The sequence below is a fragment of the Diadema antillarum genome, unplaced genomic scaffold (assembly GCF_040938485.1).
Source record: "Diadema antillarum isolate AM-2024a unplaced genomic scaffold, OU_Dant_1.0 seq00001058_RagTag, whole genome shotgun sequence".
Lineage (NCBI taxonomy): Eukaryota > Metazoa > Echinodermata > Echinoidea > Diadematoida > Diadematidae > Diadema > Diadema antillarum.
Window position 1 is genome coordinate 298,846 of NW_027271886.1, and position 24,374 is coordinate 323,219.

The 24,374-nt window shown below is 39.0% G+C and overlaps 1 protein-coding gene across 1 annotated transcript in view; it reads right to left on the reverse strand.

The window, feature by feature from the left end:
- LOC139743207 (translation initiation factor eIF2B subunit gamma-like) overlaps positions 1 to 19,012 on the reverse strand; it is a 31,643-nt gene extending 12,631 nt beyond the window's left edge. The window contains exons 1-9 of the mRNA XM_071653706.1: positions 18,931 to 19,012; positions 16,884 to 17,039; positions 16,397 to 16,554; positions 15,873 to 16,041; positions 14,759 to 14,867; positions 13,949 to 14,047; positions 12,583 to 12,718; positions 11,678 to 11,699; positions 10,108 to 10,301 (exon numbers count right to left, since the gene is read on the reverse strand). Coding sequence (XP_071509807.1) covers positions 10,108 to 10,301; positions 11,678 to 11,699; positions 12,583 to 12,718; positions 13,949 to 14,047; positions 14,759 to 14,867; positions 15,873 to 16,041; positions 16,397 to 16,554; positions 16,884 to 17,031 — 1,035 coding nt within the window. The 5' untranslated portion in view covers positions 17,032 to 17,039; positions 18,931 to 19,012. The remainder of the gene's footprint in view (positions 1 to 10,107; positions 10,302 to 11,677; positions 11,700 to 12,582; positions 12,719 to 13,948; positions 14,048 to 14,758; positions 14,868 to 15,872; positions 16,042 to 16,396; positions 16,555 to 16,883; positions 17,040 to 18,930) is intronic.
- Positions 19,013 to 24,374: the final 5,362 nt, after the last annotated feature.

Consider the following 24,374-nt stretch of genomic DNA (forward strand, 5'->3'; position numbering starts at 1 on the left):
CTATTACATAAGAAGAAAATATATCATGCACAATAGAAGGGAAATTGTAAAGTGCAGAGACTCATACAGTGTACCCCAACCACTTTCTGATCTGGAGATTCTCCCGCCCGAAACTCCTAGCAAACGGGAGACTCCAACTTGATGTGCGTGAAGCGCGAAGTTCCTTGTGGCAGGGGTCCAGGGCCTGCCGAAGCTCTAGGGTTCTAGATGTTTTCTCATTCTATCGAAGGCTTATTTTACAACATAGGATGACATTAAGTGAGAAATCATTTCAAGTGGGAGACACAGAGCCAGGGCGTGAGAAATTAAATCTCAAGCGGAAGAGCAACAGGAGATTTTGCAAAAATAGGTTTTTGGCGGGAGATCTCCTGTCGAAAGCGGGAGAGTTGGAGTCTCTGAAAGTGCATTCACATGTCACTTCATTTCTCAGAGGACTGAACTGAGGAGTGTCAACATCATTCTCCATCAATGAGATATTCTACAAAAGGTAATCATCAAAAAAAAAAAAAATTCACAAACTCTACATGTGTTAACTGCAGCTTTGGCTATCAGATGTATACCAGTCAAAGTTCAGGTATAAAGCTCATATTCCACTTCAAAATGTGAACATAAAAGATGACACTTAAATATGCAAATAGAAATCAATGCAGTAGTTTTCCCCCTAATTATCCTTAACCCGTTGAAGACTAGTCCCAAGTATACTCTGGCAGGTGTTTATGGGAAATGCGAGTTACAGCAAAATCAGCTCATCCTCAACAGGTTAAAGGGATTGTACAGTACTGGTTGAGGTGGGGATTCATGTTTTGAACATTCCTAAGTGAGATAATGAGAGACCTCTTATGAAACATGAAAAAGCATGTAATTTCAACAAGGATTCAACGTTTATTTGATGAAAATTGGTTTTCAAATGGCTGAGATATCCCAAAAAGTGATAATAATAAAAGGCGACAGGCCACGCCTTTTATTAGGATCTCTTTGTTTCACCTTGTTTTTGGATGTCTCAGCCATTTCAAAACCGATTTTTATCAAATAAACTTTTGATACCCCTTAGAATTGCATGCTCTTTGACATCTCATAGAGTAGTTTCTGAATATCTCGCAGAACGTTAAAAGCTAAATCCTCACCTCAACCAGAACTGTACACACCCTTTAAAGTACAAAATCTTTTTCTTTTTTTTTTCCCCCCACAAAGAGTTAATCTTTGACATGCAGACAACAAGTAGAAGGCAGGAATTGAGGCAGTAAGGTGTACTATCATTATGATACACAATAGAAACGTGTCTTGACATCTCAAAGGACTTTCGCATTGGTTTCTCTGTGAGTGTTGCATCGAATTGATGATAATTTTGTCCGTTAGGCTTTTACCGAGACAAGTGGCCTTTATTTGCAGATAGCTTCCCTGCAGGTGGTCAAAAGAAAAAACACTTCCTCTTTGGACAAAACAGCTGCTCATCAAACCACATATTCAAAGAATTTCAAGGCTCTACTCTGTCACAATTTGTGAATAGACAGGTCACAATTTTTTTTTTTCTGCCTGAGGTGCCATTATGGCACAACAATGACTACAATAGAACTATCTTTTGCCTCTGATGTGTGGAGGCAAATGTATCTTTCATTATTTCTCATGAATGTTCAAATTTTGACCAAGAATATAAGAAGACTTGTAGGTATATTGGTTGTACACAACCACTCAGCCACCAAAGAACATAACAAAGAAAGCTTGTATTAGTGTGCAGTCTGTATGTTAGTTATCCACACACATGTAGGGAGGTAACAAACATTATGTCAGGTAAATGTGGGGTCGGGGGGGGGGGGTGACTCCTGGGATTGGGGTTGGAGGTCTGTACATTGTATCAGTTAGCCTATGCTACTCTGCTGTCATAATTCTGTCCAAAACATGAAAAAAAGAAAGAAAATAAAATAAATTCTTCTGGTCACTAACGTTTCTTAAACAAGTCTCTATGACCAAGAAAGAATGTTTCGAGTTTCAAAAACAATAACAACAACAACAACATTCTATTTCTCACAGAGGGTTCCAACCTACACGAATGTTTAAGGTAACCATAATTTCAGGAAACCCACTTCTCATCACATTCAGAGTCAGACACTGGAATTGAGTCTTCTCGTCAACCACTTACTGCTAACATTCCGTAGGACAGCTGTGTAAGTATCAAAGGCCGGTCTCTCTAACAAGTATTGATATCGATGCTAAAGTGGAAGAGTAAACCCAATTAGAAACACTGATGGACCACCGGCAGTGTTTGTGGAGGAGAAAGCCTTACCAACATAAGTCATGAGCATGAATCAGAGATGTGAACAACAGCATTGCAGGATTCTGAGGGCTGAAAAGGTTGTATTTTAGGGTGAGAAAACAACATTTTTTAACCTTTCTTGCAAACAGACATGGACAGTAATGTAATTTGGGAAACAGAGTATTTTCCAAGAGACCTCCAGTATTTTTAGAAAAACAAACAAACAAAAGACAAACAAACGGAACAAAATACTGCAAAAAAGTAAAAGTTGGCATCTCTGATGAACCATCCTTACAAGCAACTTTTCAGCAAGTCTAAAAACCCTCATAAGAGTCAGAATGTTTCATGTCAAGCTGCAATTCAATAGATTCAACCCTTTATCAAATCAACCTAAAAACAGCAGATTTCAAGTGTGTAGGGCCTGAATCACTTAAATGATACCAGCACTGACAGTAAACCATCAAAAAATCAATTGGTGACATTGAAAAAAAAAATGCTGGAACATTTCCTTTAATCTTTTTACAGACATCTTGTCGCATCTCCTTCCAGATACCTTCATGTACATGTAATTATTGATATACAATGGTAATATTTTGCAACTATGACCAAAAAGTATTCATCTGCGATCTTTAGTTGTCTGTTCATACTGGAAGCCAAACTTAAGGATCGAGAAGTTTGGGTCATTAGTGCACGTGCGCAAGAGAGAAGAAAGAGTACGCCATCTGACAACTAATCATTACGAAATTACAATGCACACAGGTGCATCCTACCGAGGCACCGCCCGAAAATCATCGCTCGATGCCGCAAAACAGGCGGTGTACTGGTCATGTGACAAACTTTGTACAGTTTCAGTTGCAAGCGTTCAAGTAAACCTAGTTTGAGTGGGAAGTTTTGCAAGAAGTTTTGCAGTAAGTTTTGCAGTAAGTTTTGCGAGAAGTTTTGCGAGAAGTTTTGCAGGAAGTTTGCAGTCACACTGGCAAACCTTCGATATCTGAAAGATCACGATCCTAAACTTCACGATCTTTTGCCAGTGTGACCAAAGGTACTGATGGCTTCTGGATCAAAGAAGTTTGGAATTTTGCCATGTCATTGTATGCAACATGGAGAAAGAGCACCCCCACATCTCTATCCCTCCCCTCTCCCCTCCCCCATAACCTGGGCATGGATGGCTCTACATGGGACACTACAACAGCCCTCCCTTAGCATTTGGTCACGTTTGCCTCTCCATTATAGGAATTTGTAAATATTTTGCGCCCCTGAAAGAAAAAAAAAAATGCAGGAAGAAACGAAAGTGAACATCTCAAGTTGATTCGAGACATAGAGTGAATGAAGAATGCCCGCAGGTGTCTCAACCATGCCATCACATTCCTCCTGTAGCTTCCAACTTCCTGTGGAGCAAGCCCAGTGGATAAAATGATGTCACATTGTTTGTGTACATAACCCACTGCAGTGGACTGACAAAAGAATGTTAAAGGAACATTCTTCCTATTTTTGCTCTCTCTCTCTCTTTGGACCTGTGTCCTTCTGTTGTTTAATCCGTTGAGGACGGACTGATTTTGCTACAACATGCATTTCCCATTCTTCCTATTTTTGCTCTCTCTCTCTCTTTGGACCTGTGTCCTTCTGTTGTTTAATTAGTTGAGGATGGACTGATTTTGCTACAACATGCATTTCCCATAGGCACCTGCCAGAGTATACCCGGGACTTGTCTTCACTGGGTTAATACACTGTTATAAAAATGTCTTATTCTTGTTTAGACGGGGATGTCTGTTTGATTAACTCTTTTTTTTTTTCTTGCAGAGATGAATGCTTTCCTGAAAGGTGCATTCAATGTTCTTTCTTTTATTCCATACAAAAACTATACATCTTTGATGGTTGTAGGGCAATTACCACCTGGACAATAAAGGTACTCCAGACCCTTCCCCTAAACCTAATCCTAATCCTGAAGCTAATCCTAATCCTAACCCATACTTTAACCTTAAACCTAACCTTATCAACCCTAATCTTTACTCTAACCTTGATACTAACCAGTATTAATGGGGGGGGGGGGGTGATTGCCCCAATACAATCTTTGATGTCCCTGCAGAATGCTCACAGCAGTGACACATTTCCTTTGTTTGATTTGTTTGCTTACTTGGTTTATTTCAGGCTGGGAAGAATAACTACTTTGTTTCTTCACAACAAAGGAAATATACACACACATTCTATTCAGTAAGTGACAATACATGAACAGGTGATTCCTATGTTTCGTTTCTATTACAAACAGAATGAATAAGCATAAAAGATATTTCATGCAGGTGGTGAAGGTGACTATAGAGTACCAAAGTGATGATGTCACAGTCTTTTGTTACAGCTTGGGTTGGAACCAGGTGTGAGCATGGTCAGGAACAATAGTGTTCACAGACATTTGGGCCAGGTGAGGCTGTTTACAACCAGTTTCCATGGCGATGAATGGTTACGGCATCACACCTACGAACTATGTATCCCTATGCAGTCTGTATTGTTTCCATGGAGGAATTTCTAGCTATGCCAGGTGGTAGCTCTCAGCAGGTGGCAACTACAAGTTGTTTTTTTTTTCGTTTTTTTTTTAATGTGTGTGTGCATTGATCTTCCAAGTCCTAACCATCACATTCCAACCTCTGATGCCATTCATAAATGCTGAAAAATAAAACAAAACAAAGCAGATTGCTGGCAACTTCAACCAGCTTTTAAAGTCAACCTTGGGTATCCGAAGTAGACAGATTGCCCTGAATGATATTGCATAAATCTTTGACTTGTGCACAAGTCATAGTCAATGTCAAAACATAGGTAAAGGAGGGGGGGGGGGGGTATACTTTATACAACGCAGGCCAATGATCTGACTTTGCAGGAGAAAAAGACTTCAACATAAGCAAAACAGATAAACACAGCTGTTCTTTGACTGCAGGTGCCACTCAGAATAGGATGGGACTTTAAGCAGATGGTTTCATCCTGCCTTCAGCTCCCGCTGGTGGCATCAGCTTACCCCCATCCCAGGGAGGAAGGAGAGGGGGAGGAAGGCAGGGTGGGGTGGGTTGAAGAGAGAGAGAGAGAGTGCTCCTCTTGCCTGACTGCCTGGGGAGCAACATTCTCTCAAGGCCAGTAACCTTGTTTATATCACGTTCATGACCAGCATTCCACCGCAAATGATTGATGGTGTCCAGGTGAAATCGACGATGTTGGTGACAATGATGAGGAAAGACAACAAGACACCGGTATGGTATACGGATCCCCCATCCCCCTCTGCCCCCCCCCAACTAATGTTTTGTGTGTTGATGATCTATTAAGGATATTAAGCAGAATGTGACTCAATGGTATTCAACAGGTCTTGGCATAGTGGGAAGGGATTTTCTGAGAGCAGCAGTTTAACGCGGGGTGGGGGGGGGGGGGGGAGGGAGGGAGGGGTAGAAGTGGGGAAAGCTGGAGAGTGTTCAAGGTCATCATAGAATCATACTACACTGCAAGCCCCAATGTTGATCACAAGCACCGATGCCTAGAGCAAGATTTTACAGCTCTTCAAAGGAATGTTATGGCCTAACATACAATGCAAGGTGTAGACTATGCACACACACACACACACACACACACACACACACACACACACACACACACACACACACATACACACACACACACAAAATCTCACTCTGTATAGTCTGTTTCTTTAACATGTCCATTTGTTTGGTTTTTCTTCTTTTGTTTTTTTGGGACAAGTTTCTTCTCTACACAACAGAAGGCAATAGGGATGTATTGTCGTGACGCACTAGTCTTCTGGGTACAGGGCAATATCCAAATGATGATGTATTACAATTTTGGCGAGTCTTCTTTTTTGCTTAAATTCCTACATGTCATTTCATTATACAATATGGAGAGTAGTCATTTTTATCATCTTGAGATATTTGAGATTGAAGCTGCTGGAAAACAAAGAAAACAATCCAAATGTATGTGATAATTTTAACAATATCGCCCAAAAATCAGTAATCAGTGCAGTATCAATGAAAAGACTTAATTTTTCTCTATTTGATGGTGACCTTTAGTACTTAAAAATCTTCAAAAATAACATCTATCTGTTTATGTATTTTACATATGGTATCAAATGGCTTAGAAAGGAATGAAGAAACTCATGGGGAATACTGCAATGTATTTTGTTGGAGAGAAGACAACTTCAGAGGTAATTTCACCTTTGAGGATTTGTCTTTACAACCAGATATTCTCATCATTGAATATCAAGGTTTGTCTTTTTTTATGCGTGGATGAAATGTTGATTGAGGAAAGCACACGATGACTTGTGGAAAGTCCAAAAAGAAATTGAAAAAGCCAAATTGATCCTTCGTCATCCCCCCACCCCCCCCCCCAAAAAAAAAGATAAAGAAATAAAATCATTAAAAGAAAAAACTAGAAGCACTTCATGGCGAGTACAAACTTCCTCCAATGCTGTAGGGTCACTAATGCCATTAAACTGTGCTCATATTCTTCTCTGTGGGAAATAAAAATCCTGAATTCAGATCATCACCTCAAAAGAAAAGCCTATTCCTGTAAGAACAACATGTCCATCCTAAATTCCATTGAAATCCTTCCCCATGTTTTGGAGTGATATTGCTTTAGATAAACAAAACAAATACACAACGGCATAAACATAAAAAGGAAAAGCTTATTCCTTGAACAACATGTCCATCCTGAAAATTGCATCAAAATCCTTTCATATGTTTTGGAGGAATATTGCAACACAGTTACACAAAACAAATTAAAACTGGCATGAAAATAAACCCCATTTTAGTGGGGTTCTTTTAGTGGTTATATTTCATATCCCACAGGCCAATGATTCCACCTTGCAAAAGAAAAAATGACTCCATAAAAAGCAATGAGAAAGAGAAAACAGCTGTTTACAACTGAAAGGCTAGAAGCTCTGAGAATGCCATGCAATATTTGCAACATAAACCTGATGGGAGCTGTAAATCTTCCTTTTCCATCTCCTCTTCCTCCTCCTCCCCCTCCTCTAGAGGGTGACAGAATATGGGTCATCACGCCACTGTTAGGTGCACACAGGAATGCTGTCACATACTTTTTCTAAAAATATAACAGTCTCAAAACATATTTGCAGAATTTTATGCTTCAACAAGTGGGGAAACTGTCTGGGGCATTGGCTGTTCATTTGTTTTGGCACCTTTTTTTTTGTGGAGGAAAGAAGAAAAATGAGTAGGAGGGGAAGGAGGGGTAGGAATAAATTGTCTAACTATCAAAGTGTAAAAAACATCTTGTCAGGGTGATTAATTACCTCAAGGATATCTAGGTGAATTTGTACTCATGCCTGGTCACTACGGTAACCAAAGAATGTGGCCAAGCAAACCAACATTGGAATGTTAGATGTTGGTGAAAACAGGCCATTAAACTTGCGATTAATACACTTAAACCAGAATGTCTGTATAAGCACCTACATCAGTATGTGGATTTAATCTGAAAATAAGGCACATTATTTGCAAATGATTAAATGGCACCAGATCACAGATAAAATGGATGATGGTCTCAGACAATTCTGTTTCTTTCGTTTTCTTTTTCCTTTACCTGGGATTGAAAAGGGAATTGACAAAATGAATAAAATAAAAGAGTGATCAATTCACCAGTATCACAGTTTGTGTCGCAGTGTCACATTGTCACTGAGGAAAAATAAAAAGCAAACCTATCTTTACAAGCAATGACAAGCCCCATCCCTTCAATTTGTTTGTTTGTTGTTGTGTTTGCTTGTAAACCAATTAACCCTGGAACTGGTACAAGGAAATTCCTGTCAAGGTCTTTTATTTTGCTTGTCAGCTGATTAAACCCAGAAGTGGTGCCAGTAATATAAACTGCTCCCCCCCTCCCACTTTCAAAAATGCAGCATCTACGCTCCCTTGCTTTGTATTCCCCTCCCCCCCCCCTTTTTTACAGAATTCCTGGATCTGCCCCTGCACCATGAAGATCTCTTTTCAGGATGAGTCCTGATCCTACAAGGGACCTTCTCACTGGATGTTTCATACAGAGTGTTCTGATTATTGTCAGGATCTATATTATGGACTATATTATAGGGACCTTTCGATTGTGTACATGAGGATCATGGATGCCACTCTCGTACTCGAGCGATTCCAAAGGCTGCAGTCCACTTGTTACGTCCAAGGTGTTATCACCCATTTCGCTTTTCAGTGCATGCCATTCAAGACATATTGTTATGACGTCATGGCCCTGCCCCCTCCCGCGGGCTGGAAATTGGTGCACCAAGCAATAACGTCATTCCCGTCCTGAATCTAGGAGGACGTGAAATCCTTGGAAAATATGAAGAGTTTGTTTGCAAAATCCGATAAGTCCATATTTGCCAAATGGAGATATTTGCGATTAAAGGTCAAGAAAAATAAAGAGAATAATAAGAAAATTTTTGCTTCTTTTGACCATAACTTCAAAAATGTACCTTTATATGTAGTGACCAATATATCATTTAAAAGGTATTATTTTGTTCTTTATGACAGAGACCGTACTTCAAAATCTTCAAAAATGGACATATCGGTTTTTGCGAACAAACACTTCATATGTTCTCGATTCTGATTGTGGACGTGCTAGAGAACCTGGAGTATGCGCACTTCCTTCAAATGACGTCATTATGTGGCCATCCACGTCCAGGACGTGAAATCAAAAAGTCCCTAATCCTACAGAGCAGGGGCCTCTAACTACAAATGTATGTGAATATTCAGAGAAAATCTGCTTTCTAGTATCTAACATGCAAAACCACACCATGGTATGCGTAGACTTTAATAAAAAGAGCAAAGTCTAGTGAACAAAACCAAAAGTGTCATTAAATCAGAATAGTAAACAGTCATAGAATTTCAAGGTTTGACAAGATGTACTATTGGTCTCAATCCCACATGTCTTTTAGGGTATTTGATGACGTCATCACCTCATAACAGTCCCATTAATTTGTACATGAAACAAAAAGTTAAAAAAAAAAGTTTTGTCAAAAGTCAATAATTAATCAACTAAAATCCCTTCCCAATTGAGAGTCTATATTACAAAATTATTACAATCCTCCAATTGGTACAGATAGATAAACTTCTCTCTTTTTCATTTCACATACAAATAAATTAAGGTCATGAAAAGTCAACGCGCCATTACATCATCGGCACTGTAAGTTGCAGTATTTTTTTTTTTTGGGGGGGGGGAACTGAACAATTCCTGAAAGTTCTCATTCTATGTAAAATTCTAATATTCTGCTTATTTGATATTTGTCTATCTGTAGAATAAATGTAACATAGTATGGATTTGCCCTTTAGAATTAAAGTTGAATTACTTGCATCCAAATCAATTTCTATGTGATTCATACAATGTACAAGGTCTGAAGATGTTCTCCAACACATTTCCCCTTGTTCAGCTATGTGACTAGATCAGTCATTTTTATCGGAGTTGAGACATGCACAATTTGCAGACCCATCCCAAGTAAAGGTAAAGTACTGAAACAAAATCAATTTCATTTCTACTGACTGCTGCAAAAGGTCTAGCTCGAAGATTTACTGCCCTGCAGTTACAGCCCAGAGCCAGAATTATAATGTGGCACCCAGTCATAATATATATATCCTCCGTGACAAATGAAATGCATGAAATTGCATGTAGATATTATATTGCATTTTCAGAGATGTAATATATAAAGTGACGTCTCAGCAGTCTCCTGATGCGGTGATTTCGCTGTTTGCAATATAATGATTTTGACCCTACATGTAGCTGCATTAGTCAGTGATTGCATAATGACCAATCACCAGCCAGTATTTATGTTGACCATTTTATATTGTGAATTTCACAGAATCCCAACCGAGTCCTACCTGACGATTCGCCTCGCAGTATGCGGCCACGTTGTTGGCCCGCAGGCACATGCCTCCTGAGGCGATGTAGGTGAAGCAGCGGAGGTGGTCGCCCTTCTGGTAGACCTTTGACATTTCACCCCTGTGAGCGTTCCACGGTGACATCTCCAAGACCTTCATGTCCAGCTCATTGGTGGGGAGGTAGCTGGAGAGTTCTGTGCAGGTGACGAAAGAAATCACAAGACACTGATAAACTTTAAGCCATTATGCCCCCTGGGAAGGTTAGCTGCAGAAATTACAATCTTGTCATCATTAAATCACCCCTGAATTTCACTCCATATCATGTTTTAGACAAATATTGCATGGGATTAGTTATAGTGTACCAGTACCCTGGAAATCAAATTTGTGTACAGCTGGAATACACTGACAAAAAAACAAAAAACGCTAACAACATAATTCATCTGTGTTAGCTCCTGAAAGCATACATATTTCGATAAATCAGATCATATCTCTATAACAATTTGGCACTTGTGCTCTGCGAGCTTAAGTGAACTACTCTGCAAGCACCGATACTGATGTGTGTACGTTCTAGCTATACGCATTATGTTTTTATGAATAATATCGAGATTCAACGTCGATCGGCTGGCTGATTGCACGCACACATTGCATATCACTAAAAATTGCCACTTTGAGATATAAATTATATCAGCTTTGACCTGCTAAAGACTATTCCCAAGTATTCTTGGGCAAATGTCTAAAGCCCGCCGCACACTACACGATTTTGCCCCGATTCACCGGTCTTAAGACCTTAAGACTAGAAGTGTGACGTCACAGTCTTGCCATTTTCTAGTCGTACGACTGGGTCTTAGCGCCAGTCGTAGAGATTTGACATGTTGAATTTCTACCGACTGGTCGTGGGCTTTCAGCCATTCACAACGCAGTAAAATGCAAGCGCACGCATGTGCGCACTGCGCGCGCTTTACAGTCGGGTCGTATAGTGTGCGGTGTCCGGTCGTACGACTGGTCTTAAGACCCAGCTTGGCTTAAGACTTTAAGACCAGTCGGATCGTGTAGTGTGCGGCGGGCTTAAGGGAAATGCGTGCAGAAGCAAACTAGACATATCGCTACGGCTACTGATATGCCTCCGCCATAATGCATTGTTCTCCTAATAGGTCTATAGTACAATGTCTTGACAATGTGTGATGACAGTTTCACACAATTGGCAAAATATTAAAAGGACAGGTTTGACACAAATGTGCTGAATGTTCACTTTCCTAGAACTAGGTTCAATTGGATGAATGATTAAAATGTCAGAGTGCAGGTATTTGGGGAACTGATGATTTTTACTTGACTTTTGACCCTTTTATAAGTTTATGCATTGAGTAATTTTCAAGGTATTGAGGAAAAGTATAATTTCAGTATCAAATGGGAAAATAGCATTATCTAAACCTGGCCTTTGACCTTTGACCTCACAGTTCCAAAGAGAATCACTGTTAGGTTGAACATGCATAAATATGTAAGTTTCATGATGATACCTGGAGTTACTTTCGAGATATGGAGGAAAAAGTGCAATTTAGCACTTTCACTTGACCTTTGACCTTTTGACCTTTGACCTTTTGGCAAGAAACTTCCCCAAAAATATATATTGGGTAATACATGCCATACATCAAGTTTAAAAAAAAAAAAACCTTCAGGCATATTGCATTCTCAGGAAAGTAGTGATATTTTGAGGAGTTGACCTTGACCTTTGACCCCCTGACCTTTGACCCACGACCCCAACTTCCCTAGATAATCACTGCCCATCAGTACAAGCATATATACTAAGTTCCATGAAGATACCTTGAACCATTTGCGAGATATGGAGAAAAACATGAAATTTCAAATTTTTTTTCACAAAATAACCTGTGACCTTTGACCTTTGACCCTGTGACCCTAAAATCCACACAAAGTATTATCCCCCAAGGATATACCCTCATACCAAGTTTGATGTAAAACCACCACACGGTTCTTGAGATATCGACAAAAACAAAACGGGACGGACGGACGGACGACCCGAAAACATAATGCCTCCGGCCACTTCGTTGCGGAGGCATAAAAATAGCCCTTCCTCAACCGGGTAAGAATCAGTTACAACGTAGCAATTTAGGAACTTTGGATATTTTATGGCCAAAAGAGGGCGAGAATGAGACCTACCTTTTTTAATACTCTACTTAATGAAACATTTAGGTCAAATGAATAGATATCAACCCTGTTTCTAAAGAACAAACTATTCAATCCTCATTGATTTGCCACATTCAGTAAATTATAACCTTTCTAGTCTTTTTGTCTTAGTGAGGGCACACTGAAACTTGATGTAGCATCATCTGATTGAGCACTTCTTTCGAGACAAACAGATTGATAGCCAGCCATACAGACAGATATTAAAACAGACTGTATTTGTTGTTGCCAACCTGCACAGTGTAAACCCAATTCCCATCCTCAAATGATCTTTAATACAGCCTCACCTGGTTGGATGCTTGGTTTAACTTCCCCTATGGGTGTGTCCTTGTCATCTCCTTTACGGGACGAGTTCCTTGAGAACTGCTTCTTGACCAGATATGGGAGCACCTCTCCTTTCAGTGTAGTAAGATTCCTATTACAAAACACATATGCACAAATACGTTATTTTAGAAAAAGGCAAAACTACCTTTGTTTGATATCATTTCTTTCTGCTGTGAATTGAATCAATGCACAGTGAAATGTTTGGAATCATATCTCCCTGTATTATGGGAGGGGAAGTGTGAGGAAATTGTATATTGCAGTGATCTGTTGACAAAATTGATGTTGTCACTTGTCCATGAAAAAACAATTTAGTCACAAAATTGTCATTTCGTGATGAAATGACTGATGATGAAAGTTAGCTTATCCTCTACGTTAAGGATCACTGTCTGAACGTAACTAATGTCAGGTGTGTGATTGTGGCATTCAAAGAATTAAACAGCAAATAAGACCAAAGAATGAGCTGCTTCATTCTGTCCATTATTGTCAGGCCACAAAACAAAATGAAGCACACATTTGTTGGAATTGCTTGGACCCAGTCTTTGAAATATTGATAAGAATTCCAATGATTTTGCAATACAAAAAATGCACTGCTGGCTTTTCTCAAATTTCAAATAAAGACAAAAAAAAATCAACTTCAAACTTTAATAATGTTTCATAGTGTGTGTTGGTGTTTTGTATTTGTGTATATGGAGTGTGCGTACATGTGTGTATTCTGATTTTCAGGGACAGTTACTCAAGCTTGCATTACGCAACTTAAATCCATCATGGTAAAGTGTGGTCTCATAAATTGGACATTGCCCACAAGCAGTACATATATTTGCAGCTGCTAAGACATAAATACAAAACAGCCTTACTTTGCGTACGAGGGCTCTCCTGTTAAAGGTGAACTGTACCATACCATACCCATAACAGAGGAGCACTCGAACACACCTAAAGTGTGCCGTATCGTACTGAACTGAGCCAAAAAAGGACCACTTTCTGATGTGCTCCAAAAGGGTACCAAACGCGTTCCAAAAGTTTGCATGTGAGAATGCGCGTAACATGCACATACGTCATAATGCAAAGAGTTCATGCTCATTGTTTGGGACAGCTGTAAGTAGTTTAAGCGCACCAGGTGAATGATCCTTTTGCTGCATAATGCGTGACCCGGCTCCTCTAATAATAACTCATGAGGTATGCTTTCTCAATACAGCGCTCGAACGCTCCAAATCTGGCACAGGTCAGTACGGTATGCTTTGGTTCAAGTTCGATTTGGTTCGCTTTAGAGCGCTTGAACACACCCTTGGTTATTTTGCTGATGTGCAACTTTTTGCACTCTTACCTTCCAAGCTTAGTGTCAGCCAGGAAATCCACCACCCACTTCTTCAGCAGATACATGTGTGCATCGAGTAGCTTTGTTTGGAACTGAATACAGGGAAACCTGAGGGGGAAAAGAGACGAGGGACACAGTCTTTCCTTAGAGAACAACACTTCATGGAAAGAGCAATTTAAATAACTTATAATCAATCAGATGTGAATCTATTATCGAAGTGCGAAATATCAACTATAGTAAGAGCGAAAACCTTTGCAGAATCATTTTTTTTCTTCCTGGACCAATTCTAATAAACTTCACTTGCTTAAATTTTTTATGGGGGGTGAGAGTATTGCTATACATGTACATACCAAGTATTTTAATATCTCCTGCATTTTTGTTTCATATTCAGGCTACTTCAGTTGAGTGCAAAATTTTGATATATTTCAGCACAACAAACTATTCAAATGTTTACATTCCTGCACTGGGAGCAGATGACGGATACCCCAATTTAATGAGATTTTATGTTTCTCCAAGCACATACTGGTAGGCCTTTGTTTTAAGCACTTTACTTCATCTTGACTTCCCACAGAGGTTCTAATTCAATCAGTGAAATCAGATTTACACCCAAGAAGACAATGTTGACTTACAACAACAACAAAAGATGCATATTTCATCTACAAAGAGTAACATTTGTATTTTAAGACCCACAACATTTTGATGACCAGTTACAATATGGCTGATGCTTGACAGAATTGCAGGTGTGATTATTAGAGAATACATTTCCATGGAATTTGTCTGGAGGATGGAATTGGCAAGATCTACTCTTCCTGTACTCACTTTCTCAGTAATGACATTTTCAAGCCAAGATCCACTTCAACATCGGCCTCTGCAGTCATCAGTAACAACCTCTGACCATTCTCATCTAGGCCTATGATATCTCTCTGATCTGTGATGCATAAATGCAAGAACATTATTTTTTTAAAAAGATCATGTTTCATTCACTGAAATTCGTGTCATATATCTTCAACCTGAAGAAAAAAAAACAGAAAAAAAAAATGAAGAAACAACAATGTTGTGAAACAGACAGAGTTAAAGCTAGCTAAGCCACACATACAAATGCATGGCAGCAAAATGACAGCCATGCACGCACATTGGTGCCATATTACCATGATAAAAGTGACTCACTACTATTAAGGATTAGTGAGGGTGCTTAAAATCATTACTCTAATTGGGCAGTCTGACACCTATCAAACCATCACACTGACAACTTGAATGATCCTTACTGTGTCTTACTTTGGTATTGCAACAAAAACCCCAATTCTCTTTCACACTTCACATAGCACTCTGTCCATGTACGCTCATTCTGACTACAACAGAAAGGCAAGTCTCCACAAAAATGTCTACGTGGTCATGTAGAAAACATTCTGGCATTCAATTTCTGGTTGCATTTTATCATATCCCTCAAAAGAAGCACACACTCGCACTTATACAAGCTGAAAAAAAATACTTTTACACAATTACTTGAAACTAGCCCTTTCCCTGGGAGAGCGCGATATACTAAGTATTAAATCTAGGAAAAATCATGATACTTCTGAGGTTACATGACATGTGCTCCTGCAACAATTGCTCCTGTCTTGAGTATTTTCTTGAAGGACTTAGGGTTCGGGTTAGGGTTGTGATAGGGTTTTAGGTCTAGTTTGATGTGAGGATTAGGATTAGGATTAGGTTTGTGGGTAGAATCTATGTTTAGCTTAGCGTGCAGATATTTAATGGGAGCAATTGTCACAGAAGCAAAAGTCAGGAACCACTTCTGAGGTTGTGGCTTAAATGATATTCCAAATATTCTTCCACTTCTCACAGCTAAAGGTATTTTTTTTCTCCAATCTTGACACAGCTTATAGCCAAACATCATAGAAATTAATCAATCCAGAAAGATGTTGACAGGACTCACCTGATTTTCTCTTGGACTTTGTGCCTGGGACGGTCACACCTTCCAGGCCCTGGTCAGCTTGTGTGTGGAGGAGGGCAGTGATGGTCGCATCGTACTTCCTGTGGACATCGGCTAGGAGGTGGAGCTTAACATCGGTGATGAGATCACTACTGACCACCAGGACATCAGTCTGTAACCATGGCAACAATGACAAATGCAAGATAAAAAGGCATTGAGTTCTTGATCACTTGGGTGAAAAAAAGAATAAAGAAAAAAATTGGTATTAGCCCACAAATATTACGAATTAAAGGGTTAAATTGTCTGAATTGTCCTTGTTTTATCTATCTAGAACTTTGAACCAAGAGGAAAGTTTTTTTTTATTGATAAATTACTGGCCACTTTTCTTTTAGTATTTTCTTTCCCACTGAACATGAAGGATAATCTTTAAAGGCCCCCCAACTGCCCCTCACCTTTAAAAGAATGGCCAAGAATTTGGCTGTGAACTGGCTGTGCATATATGACCAGCATAGGCATGGGAGACATACCTTGATCTTGTCCCGGATGTGCCTCAGAGAGTCCGCCGTGCCCCAGTCCTCGTCGCTTGGGATGGTGACGACGTCCAGCTCCAGTTTGATCTCCCCGCAGGACTTCAGCTTCTGCCTCAAGTCCTTCCCGACTGAATCGAGTGTGACGATAATGGCTCCTGGTTAAACAGAGGGGGGAAAAAAGAAGAACATTTACGATATCATACCACTCTAAGAATTTTGTTCAATGGCCAATTTGTGCTGCTACTAACATTCTTAATAAAGGATGCCAAAGCTAAAAAGAAAGAAAGATTCACTTCTGTTTTATCCATAGATAACATTTCACACAGTTGGTCACACAATCATCCTTGCTAGCTGCTTTGAGAGTGTTGTTTGGCTTGCTCCAAAAATTCCTCCATTCAAAATTTCCTTGACATAAGACCTACATGCAGTCTCTATTTCATACTCGATAAAATTGCACCAGCAGATGCTCAAGGCCCCTCCTTACGTTCAAATCCTGCCCGTTCCAGCATCATAATGGGGTACCATATCATGGGATGGTTTCCGATCGGGAGCAGGGCCTTGGGGATGTTGTTGGACAGGTCCGTCATCCGAGAGCCACGGCCTGCAGCCATGATGACCGCCTGGAACTCCATCTTGAAATCTGGTGAAAATGGTGGTCATGTGAATAACTGAAAGACTACAATATTAATGTCACTGAATTGCAGACACAAACAACAAGTGCATCTTTATGTTGATGTAGGGCAATTTGTCAATCAGTTGAACAAGTATGTCTTTAGACAAAAAGTACTAATGAATCCCAATATACATGTATATCTACTGAATAATAAGGCGCTATTTAAGACAAGAGCACTAGCACTGAAACACAAGAGAGAGGATGTATTCTCGTTTCAGCCTCTGCTTTGTGGTAAAATGATAGAAAGACAGGACTGAATTAATTGCCATCTAAATGCTGACATACATCTCAAATAGTGAAAAACATAACCTCCAGCATAATTTCATATTTTCAGATTCAATGTGTAAGAACAGGGAGTTGGGGTTCTTATCTCCCTGTTCAGAACCAGATCCTGGCCTAACGGTTAGACACCTACCACCAGGAAGACAGGGCCCACTATTAATTCCTTATCATATAAAATACTATTCGTACTAGACATTCTAGTACTGGTACTAGTATTAAAAGTAACTAGATCTATCATCTAGTTTTAAAATGATTATTGATATGAATGATGAGTAACTTTACTACTAATTTCTGAACATTTTAAAATATTGGGTAATCATGTAGAAATGCACACCAGGCACACCTTCCATTTCCTTCCTTATTTTGTCAATGAAAACTTTTTGCGGCTATCAGAAATGTCAAGATGGACCATATCTGACGGTTTCCTGAAATTTCATAGCCAATTAAAGAAGAAAATTAGCTAATTTTGAGTCTTCGACTAACAAAAAGTACGCCGATTGACGATTGTGTCAGCGTAGCACGATGGATGACCGATTATCTAGAATCTAAGCGAAATAACAATTATAATGGATCTTTATAGTCTGTGATATAGCTGCTTGTTTGGTGTTTAACCACAATAAATAAGTTGGCTCAACAGCATAAAGTGGAAAAACAAATCCCCTTTGAATTCAACTTCCTTCTCATCTTCTTCTTTTCTCTCTCCCGACCCTTTCCCTCCTAAGCCTTTACCTTTTTCTTCCATTTCTTCTCCTTCAACCTCCTTCTATACCCTACAACACTATTCAAATTAACATTGTTGTCAACTTAAATTGTCATGATAAAATCAATACATGACACAATTTTTAAAGAATGGACGTCTAAATCCTGGTATAAATAAGCTCTATCTATTTGAATAGTAATAATCATGATAGTGGCGAAGAAACTAATGAGAGAAAAAAAAAAGAATTCCTAAGATGCGTCTGGGGAAAAGTACACATAACTAGAACCTATTCCACGAGTCGTGTTCGATATTGTTGATAAGCGGCTAATTAGAGACTATCATAGTATCTATAGTATCAGAATCGATCAATATCTTTCTGTGCGAAATCGATGCACTACGTACTACACCGAGACAGCTCGCGATCGACATACTTTTCAAATCTGATTTTTCATTTTTCTTCCCTTTTCGGCTTTCTAATTCCATGAAAACTAGCATCTCCTCATAATAGCTGCACAAAATTTAATTCACAAACGGCGAAGCAAACGGTAGGTGTGCATTTCTACATGATTACCAAATATTGTACCATAGCAAACTCTACAGGTGTTGAACAACGCCGCTGCACGCTGCTAATCAGCCTATTGTATTATTGTTAAAGTAGAACTCTACACGATGTCGATGATGCGATGATGCTGATGCATGCTCAGCAGACCTGATAAGGCAGAACTACATAGAAATGAATGTACGGGACTGGGCTGACGCAATATGGTGCAAGTTCGACAGTTTCCCACCCTACGATAAATTGAACGTTTATCTTTGGCGCAAAGTATAACCCTACATCTCTTCTGGCCTATCTTATCAATCATTTCTGACACTTACCTGTAAGTAAATGTGTATACGCGGCTCACTTCTGTCGTAGAATGCCTTGCTCTTCTGCTTCAGTCAGTGCACATTTCTGGAGACATGAACAGATGTGACGCCCTCTTGTGATAACTAATAGCGCAATGAGTGAATTCACGTTCTGAAGGATCGGACAGGTGAAGCGTATAATTCTCACGACATAGCCTACTTGATTGACGCTGTCATTCTTCTTCCTCCTCCTTTTCTTCCTTCTTCTCTTCTCCTTTTTCTTCTTCTTCTTCTTCTTCTTCTTCTTCTTCTTCTTCTTCTTCTTCTTCTTCTTCTTCTTCTTCTTCTTCTTCTTCTTCTTCTTCTTCTTCTCCTTCTTCTTCTCCTTCTCCTCTACGACTGATACTTGCTCTCATTCTCCATGAATCATCATCATGATCTCCGTTTGTCCTTTTCTTCTGCTTCTTCTCCTTCTCGAGTCCCCCTATTTTTCTACGACTCTTTTATTACGTTTTCCCCTTCTCCTTCATTATCATGATCAATGTCATTCCTGCTCTTCTTCCTCCCCCTTCTCCTGATCGATCCTCCACCTCAGGGCGGATCTAGTTGCTGTTGTTGGGTTTGTTTGTTTGTTTGTTTGTTTTTGGAAAGGTGGTTGACCCAATGACAAAAGGTCATAACAAGCAGAAAAAAAAAGAAGAAAAGTCGTCACTTTTTTGTTACCACTTTCCTCCTTAAATCGGCTCACAGGCAAAAAAGTAAAATAAGATAAATAAAATAAAAGTTGTTCACTTTTTTTTTCCGTTGGGTTGGTAGAGACTGTCCTATAGAAACATAGCTACTGTGTGAATCTGCACATGATTTCTGTGCACATAGCAATTTCACTTTTTTTTTTTGGGGGGGGGGGGTTCCCTTCCCCGTTGATCCGCCACTGCACCTCTTTCTCTTCCGTATTCATCTGCCTCGTCTTTCTTCTTTTTTTCTCTCTCTCTCTCTAACCACAAATGAGAGTCTTATACATAGATTCGTACCAAAGCGTAACTAGTTCAAGGCGTTAGTTTTACAAAAAGGCTATATCAATGACCCATGCTTGTCAAAGTGGGTGCCCTTCGTCTGACAAACTTTTTAATTATGTACTTGAGCAAAATCTATATATTTTGTTAGATGCATATTCCACTTCTTTTTAAAAGTCTCGGCAAAGATGACAATTTCAAATTTCCATAATTAACGCATTTAAATCCTGTGTCGGAGGAACTTTGGCACACAGAGTTACTTTATCAAAAGCTACAGCCATACACTACGACCATTTTGCTCCCTCTCTTGATTCTTAGAAAAAAAGAGGGTCAAAATTATATCCCGATATTCTATGTGTTCAACAGCGAGACCTCGTGTTTTAATCTGAATGTTTTGTTTGTTTGTTTGTTTGTTTGTGTTTATGTTTTGTTTGGTTACTGCGTTTGTAGCCGGTGTTAGCAGAGCAAAGAAGTTGGTGATTTTTCACAACTTGGAGAAAATCAGCGGACAGGGACTTCACGTCAACCAGTGGTCCTGTAGTCTACTTCATTACTCTCTAAAAAAAATCGAGTGAAAATTTTCACTCTAAAAAGAGTGAATACAAAAAAGAGTGAATTTCGAGTGAAATTGGAGTGAATTTTGAGTGAAAATGCTCATTTTCACTCATTTTGGAGTGACGTCAGGGATCACTCGAAGATTTTGGAGTGATCCCTGACGTCACTCCAAAATGAGTGAAAATGAGCATTTTCACTCAAAATTCACTCCAATTTCACTTGAAATTCACTCTTTTTTGTATTCACTCTTTTTAGAGTGAAAATTTTCACTCGATTTTTTTTAGAGAGTAGAACTTAAACAAACAAACAAACAAAAAACATGCACGTACACGTTATTTCTATAGATTTTTTTAAAATGATATTTGCTCTTCATTTGGCGAGTTCATCAGTCCAGTCCAGCCCAGGGTCAATCACAGTACATGAAGTATTTCATACACACCAACATACCACGCAAGCACACATTTCTGCTGTTTGTAATAATTTTATTACGGATATAAATGTCACATAGTTATCGTTATTACTCTTTATAAATCAATAAAAAGATGTACCGACATATTGTAATATGAATATCAATTGAATTGAAAACTTTCAACATCCACCTTCTTTCTCCTTTTTTTTCACCTCTTGTTTGACGCAGCAGAGAAAACAGTTTTTTTTTAAATCTTGAACCCAATAGTGCTGAAGCGTATAGTATCACACAGGCAAAAACATGAAAATATCTGATCTCTGTTGATAATCACGCTAAACAAACTCTGCAAAAACTAGCCAAACTTACCACCATCCCTCAATGCTTTATGCGAACCCTATGTGGAGAGAGGCATCTAACTCTTCAAATCTTTAAAATTCACTAAATTCACCGAGGTTTACACATCGTCATTCTTCAATATTTGAGTTTACTATGCTTGAAAAAAAAAATCTTGAAAGACTTCTCAATATTCTGCTACACATTGCTTCATGATCTCGTCATTTTTCAAAGAAGCATGAGTCTGTCGTGCAATCACGCATCGGTTTCTTTTTCCTCCAACGAGTGGTCTGTAAACTTAGCAAGCAACGGATTCAACACGACACTTAGTGCGACGAACATCAACACCTTTGCAATAAAAAAATAAAGAATACATTATGAATCCCTCACTCGATATAACGTAGCTAGCTAGCTCATCAAGTAATGATGACTTTGATATAGGACCTTCTCGCCACGTGACTGCAGTAACATGTGACTTTCCTACAGAAAGCAGGTGTAAGATTCATTGTTGCCGATTTGCAAGACAAGTTGTATACGTAATGATGGACTTATGGTCCTCATGGAGTCACCGATTCTGAACATTCCGAGCATCTGTGCCGTACCTATCTATATACGGTAGACTACTTCAGCAGTAAGCTCTTCCAACACACTGCCAATTTCCTCTTAATATTCACTGATGATCTAGTTCCGTATGGGCTCTACGAGCTCCCTAACCGCCAATCCAAATGCATGCACACAATTCCATCTGTAATTCAGACACTGAATATTCTTTTTTTTGTAATTTCACCTCCCCCCCCCCCCCCCCCATGCCTAAGGCGCTACCTATCGACTTTTAGTATAATGGGCTGTTACAGTTTCAACGAATGTTGTCAAAAATTTCCTTCGGTCATTTACAGGGAAACAGGGAACACTGCCAATATAAGGGATATCACTAACTTGTGGGAACCAGTGCGTTACCTTAGCAATCAACATACTTGATCATAATAAATCGGATCGCTGCAGCTGATATGCCATTTGATCATAATCATTGGGTATCTTTGCTCATTTGATCATTGTGTCGTTAGATATTGTTGCTAATATTACTTATTCATATTTATGAATAGATATTTATCTATTATAATGTTATGATATAATTGTATAACAATTTAGTACATAATAATATATCATAATATGATTACAATAATTAATTTATGGTAATAAATGTTTATTCATCAATGATTACGTTATTTGATCATAATTATATCCTTGGATATTGTTGCTAACACAATGTACGTCGTGTGATCATTATGAACAACGTGATATTCTTTTGATTAGTCTTTCTTATGGTGACATGTATTTGTCAATATCTTCTACAGCAAGAATGGCCGCAACTGTCACAACCACCCATTTTTCATCGTCTTAACTTCTTATCTTCGAAATTCTGAAATTATATAACCCTTCGGGTCCTTTGAGTGCGATTTGCACAGAAAACCCGATAGCGTTGTACACAATGTCCGAAGTCCCTGACACAGAAAGGTTTAACTTACATGGATAGACTTTTACAACAAGGTTCCAAGACACTGGGTTAAGATCTAGGCCTATATACCATCGCATGTGACTATACTATGCGGATGTTAGCAGCAAAGAGTACCTCCTGATACACAGGTTTGTCTACGAAGGATTTATATCGTTATACAGTGCACTCCCGTTATAAAGAAGTCCTCGTGACCGGCGGTTTCCTTTCGTTATATCAAAATTTCGCTATAGCCGAACAGAAGAGTACGTGGTAGACGATATTCCTTTGACTTGAATTATGGATGTTCGTTGTAACGAGCATTTCCTTATAACCGTGTTCGATATAACGGGAGTGCACTGTATGAAGAGTTTGTTCGCAAAAACCGATAAGTCCATTTGTGAAGATTTTGAAGTACGGTCTCTGTCATAAAGTACAAAATATTGGTCACTACGTATAAAGGTATATTATTGAAGTTATGGTCAAAAGAAGCAAAAATTTTCTTATTATTTTCTTTATTTTTCTTGACCATTAATCGCAAATATCTCCATTTGGCAAATATGGACTTATCGGTTTTTGCAAACAAACTCTTCGTATTGACATGATTGCTATACCACACCAATGTACAGTGAAAGAAAAAAAAAAGGGGGGGTTGGCCCAAAGAACGTAAGAGGTGCTAACCAATAGGCATCATGGTTACTGAATACAAATCCGTGATGGTTATGTCTCCCCATGATGATTAGTGACGGCTTGTTCAATATTATTCAATCCACCTATTCCGATTGAATGCGCTTCAACACTTGGAGTCCAGGATGCGTTAGTTGTTGCTATATCGAGCAAACTTTGGGCAAGCTTTCTGGTTATCAATAGCAACCTCTGTTATAAAGGCATGCATAATTATGATTTGATGAAGTTACAATAAACTTGTCTATTTTTGACTCACGAGGATATACATGAATACTGAACAAATTAAAATTAGCACTTCATGAACAGACGCTACCACCTTGTGGTAGCAACAACCGTAGTGATGTCGTACTAATACACGTAGCTTGCATCATTAGTAGTACGTATAGCAAAAGGAAAAGTAATGACTTTACTTAAAGGCGCGAAGCGATATTACTCACAACAGAGAGTCGACTTAGTGCCCTCCAATACATGACATCACAGATGTAGAAAGGTCCTATTCTGGAATCAAGGCTAAGGCAAATCTGGTCATGCTTTAAAACATTCGGTTATGATATTCACTTTCAGTATGGAATGTGCAGGCGTCGCACATTAACAATATACCAACTCAAATTCACCATCATTACATACCGATCCATGGGGTCTAACCAAAATATTTGAGTTGTTTGAATCTTTCAACAAGGATGCCAGATCCACACGTGTCTAATAACTATGATAATGATGATAATACTGAGTAATGAAAGTAATAATGCTAAGGATGATAACAACATCATATTTGTGATAGTAGTGGTAATGATAATGATAAGATGATTGTCTGTTATCTATGTATTATGACGCAAGCAAGGTGTCAAATCAAAGCTGATGAGCCACTTCGTATCTCAGTAAACATTTCACTAAGAATAAACAATGTATTCTTGACATAGCTGAACTTCAAACTTCTGTTACCTTTTTTTTTTCGAACACCCTGTACACGTTTAGACCGACTGAG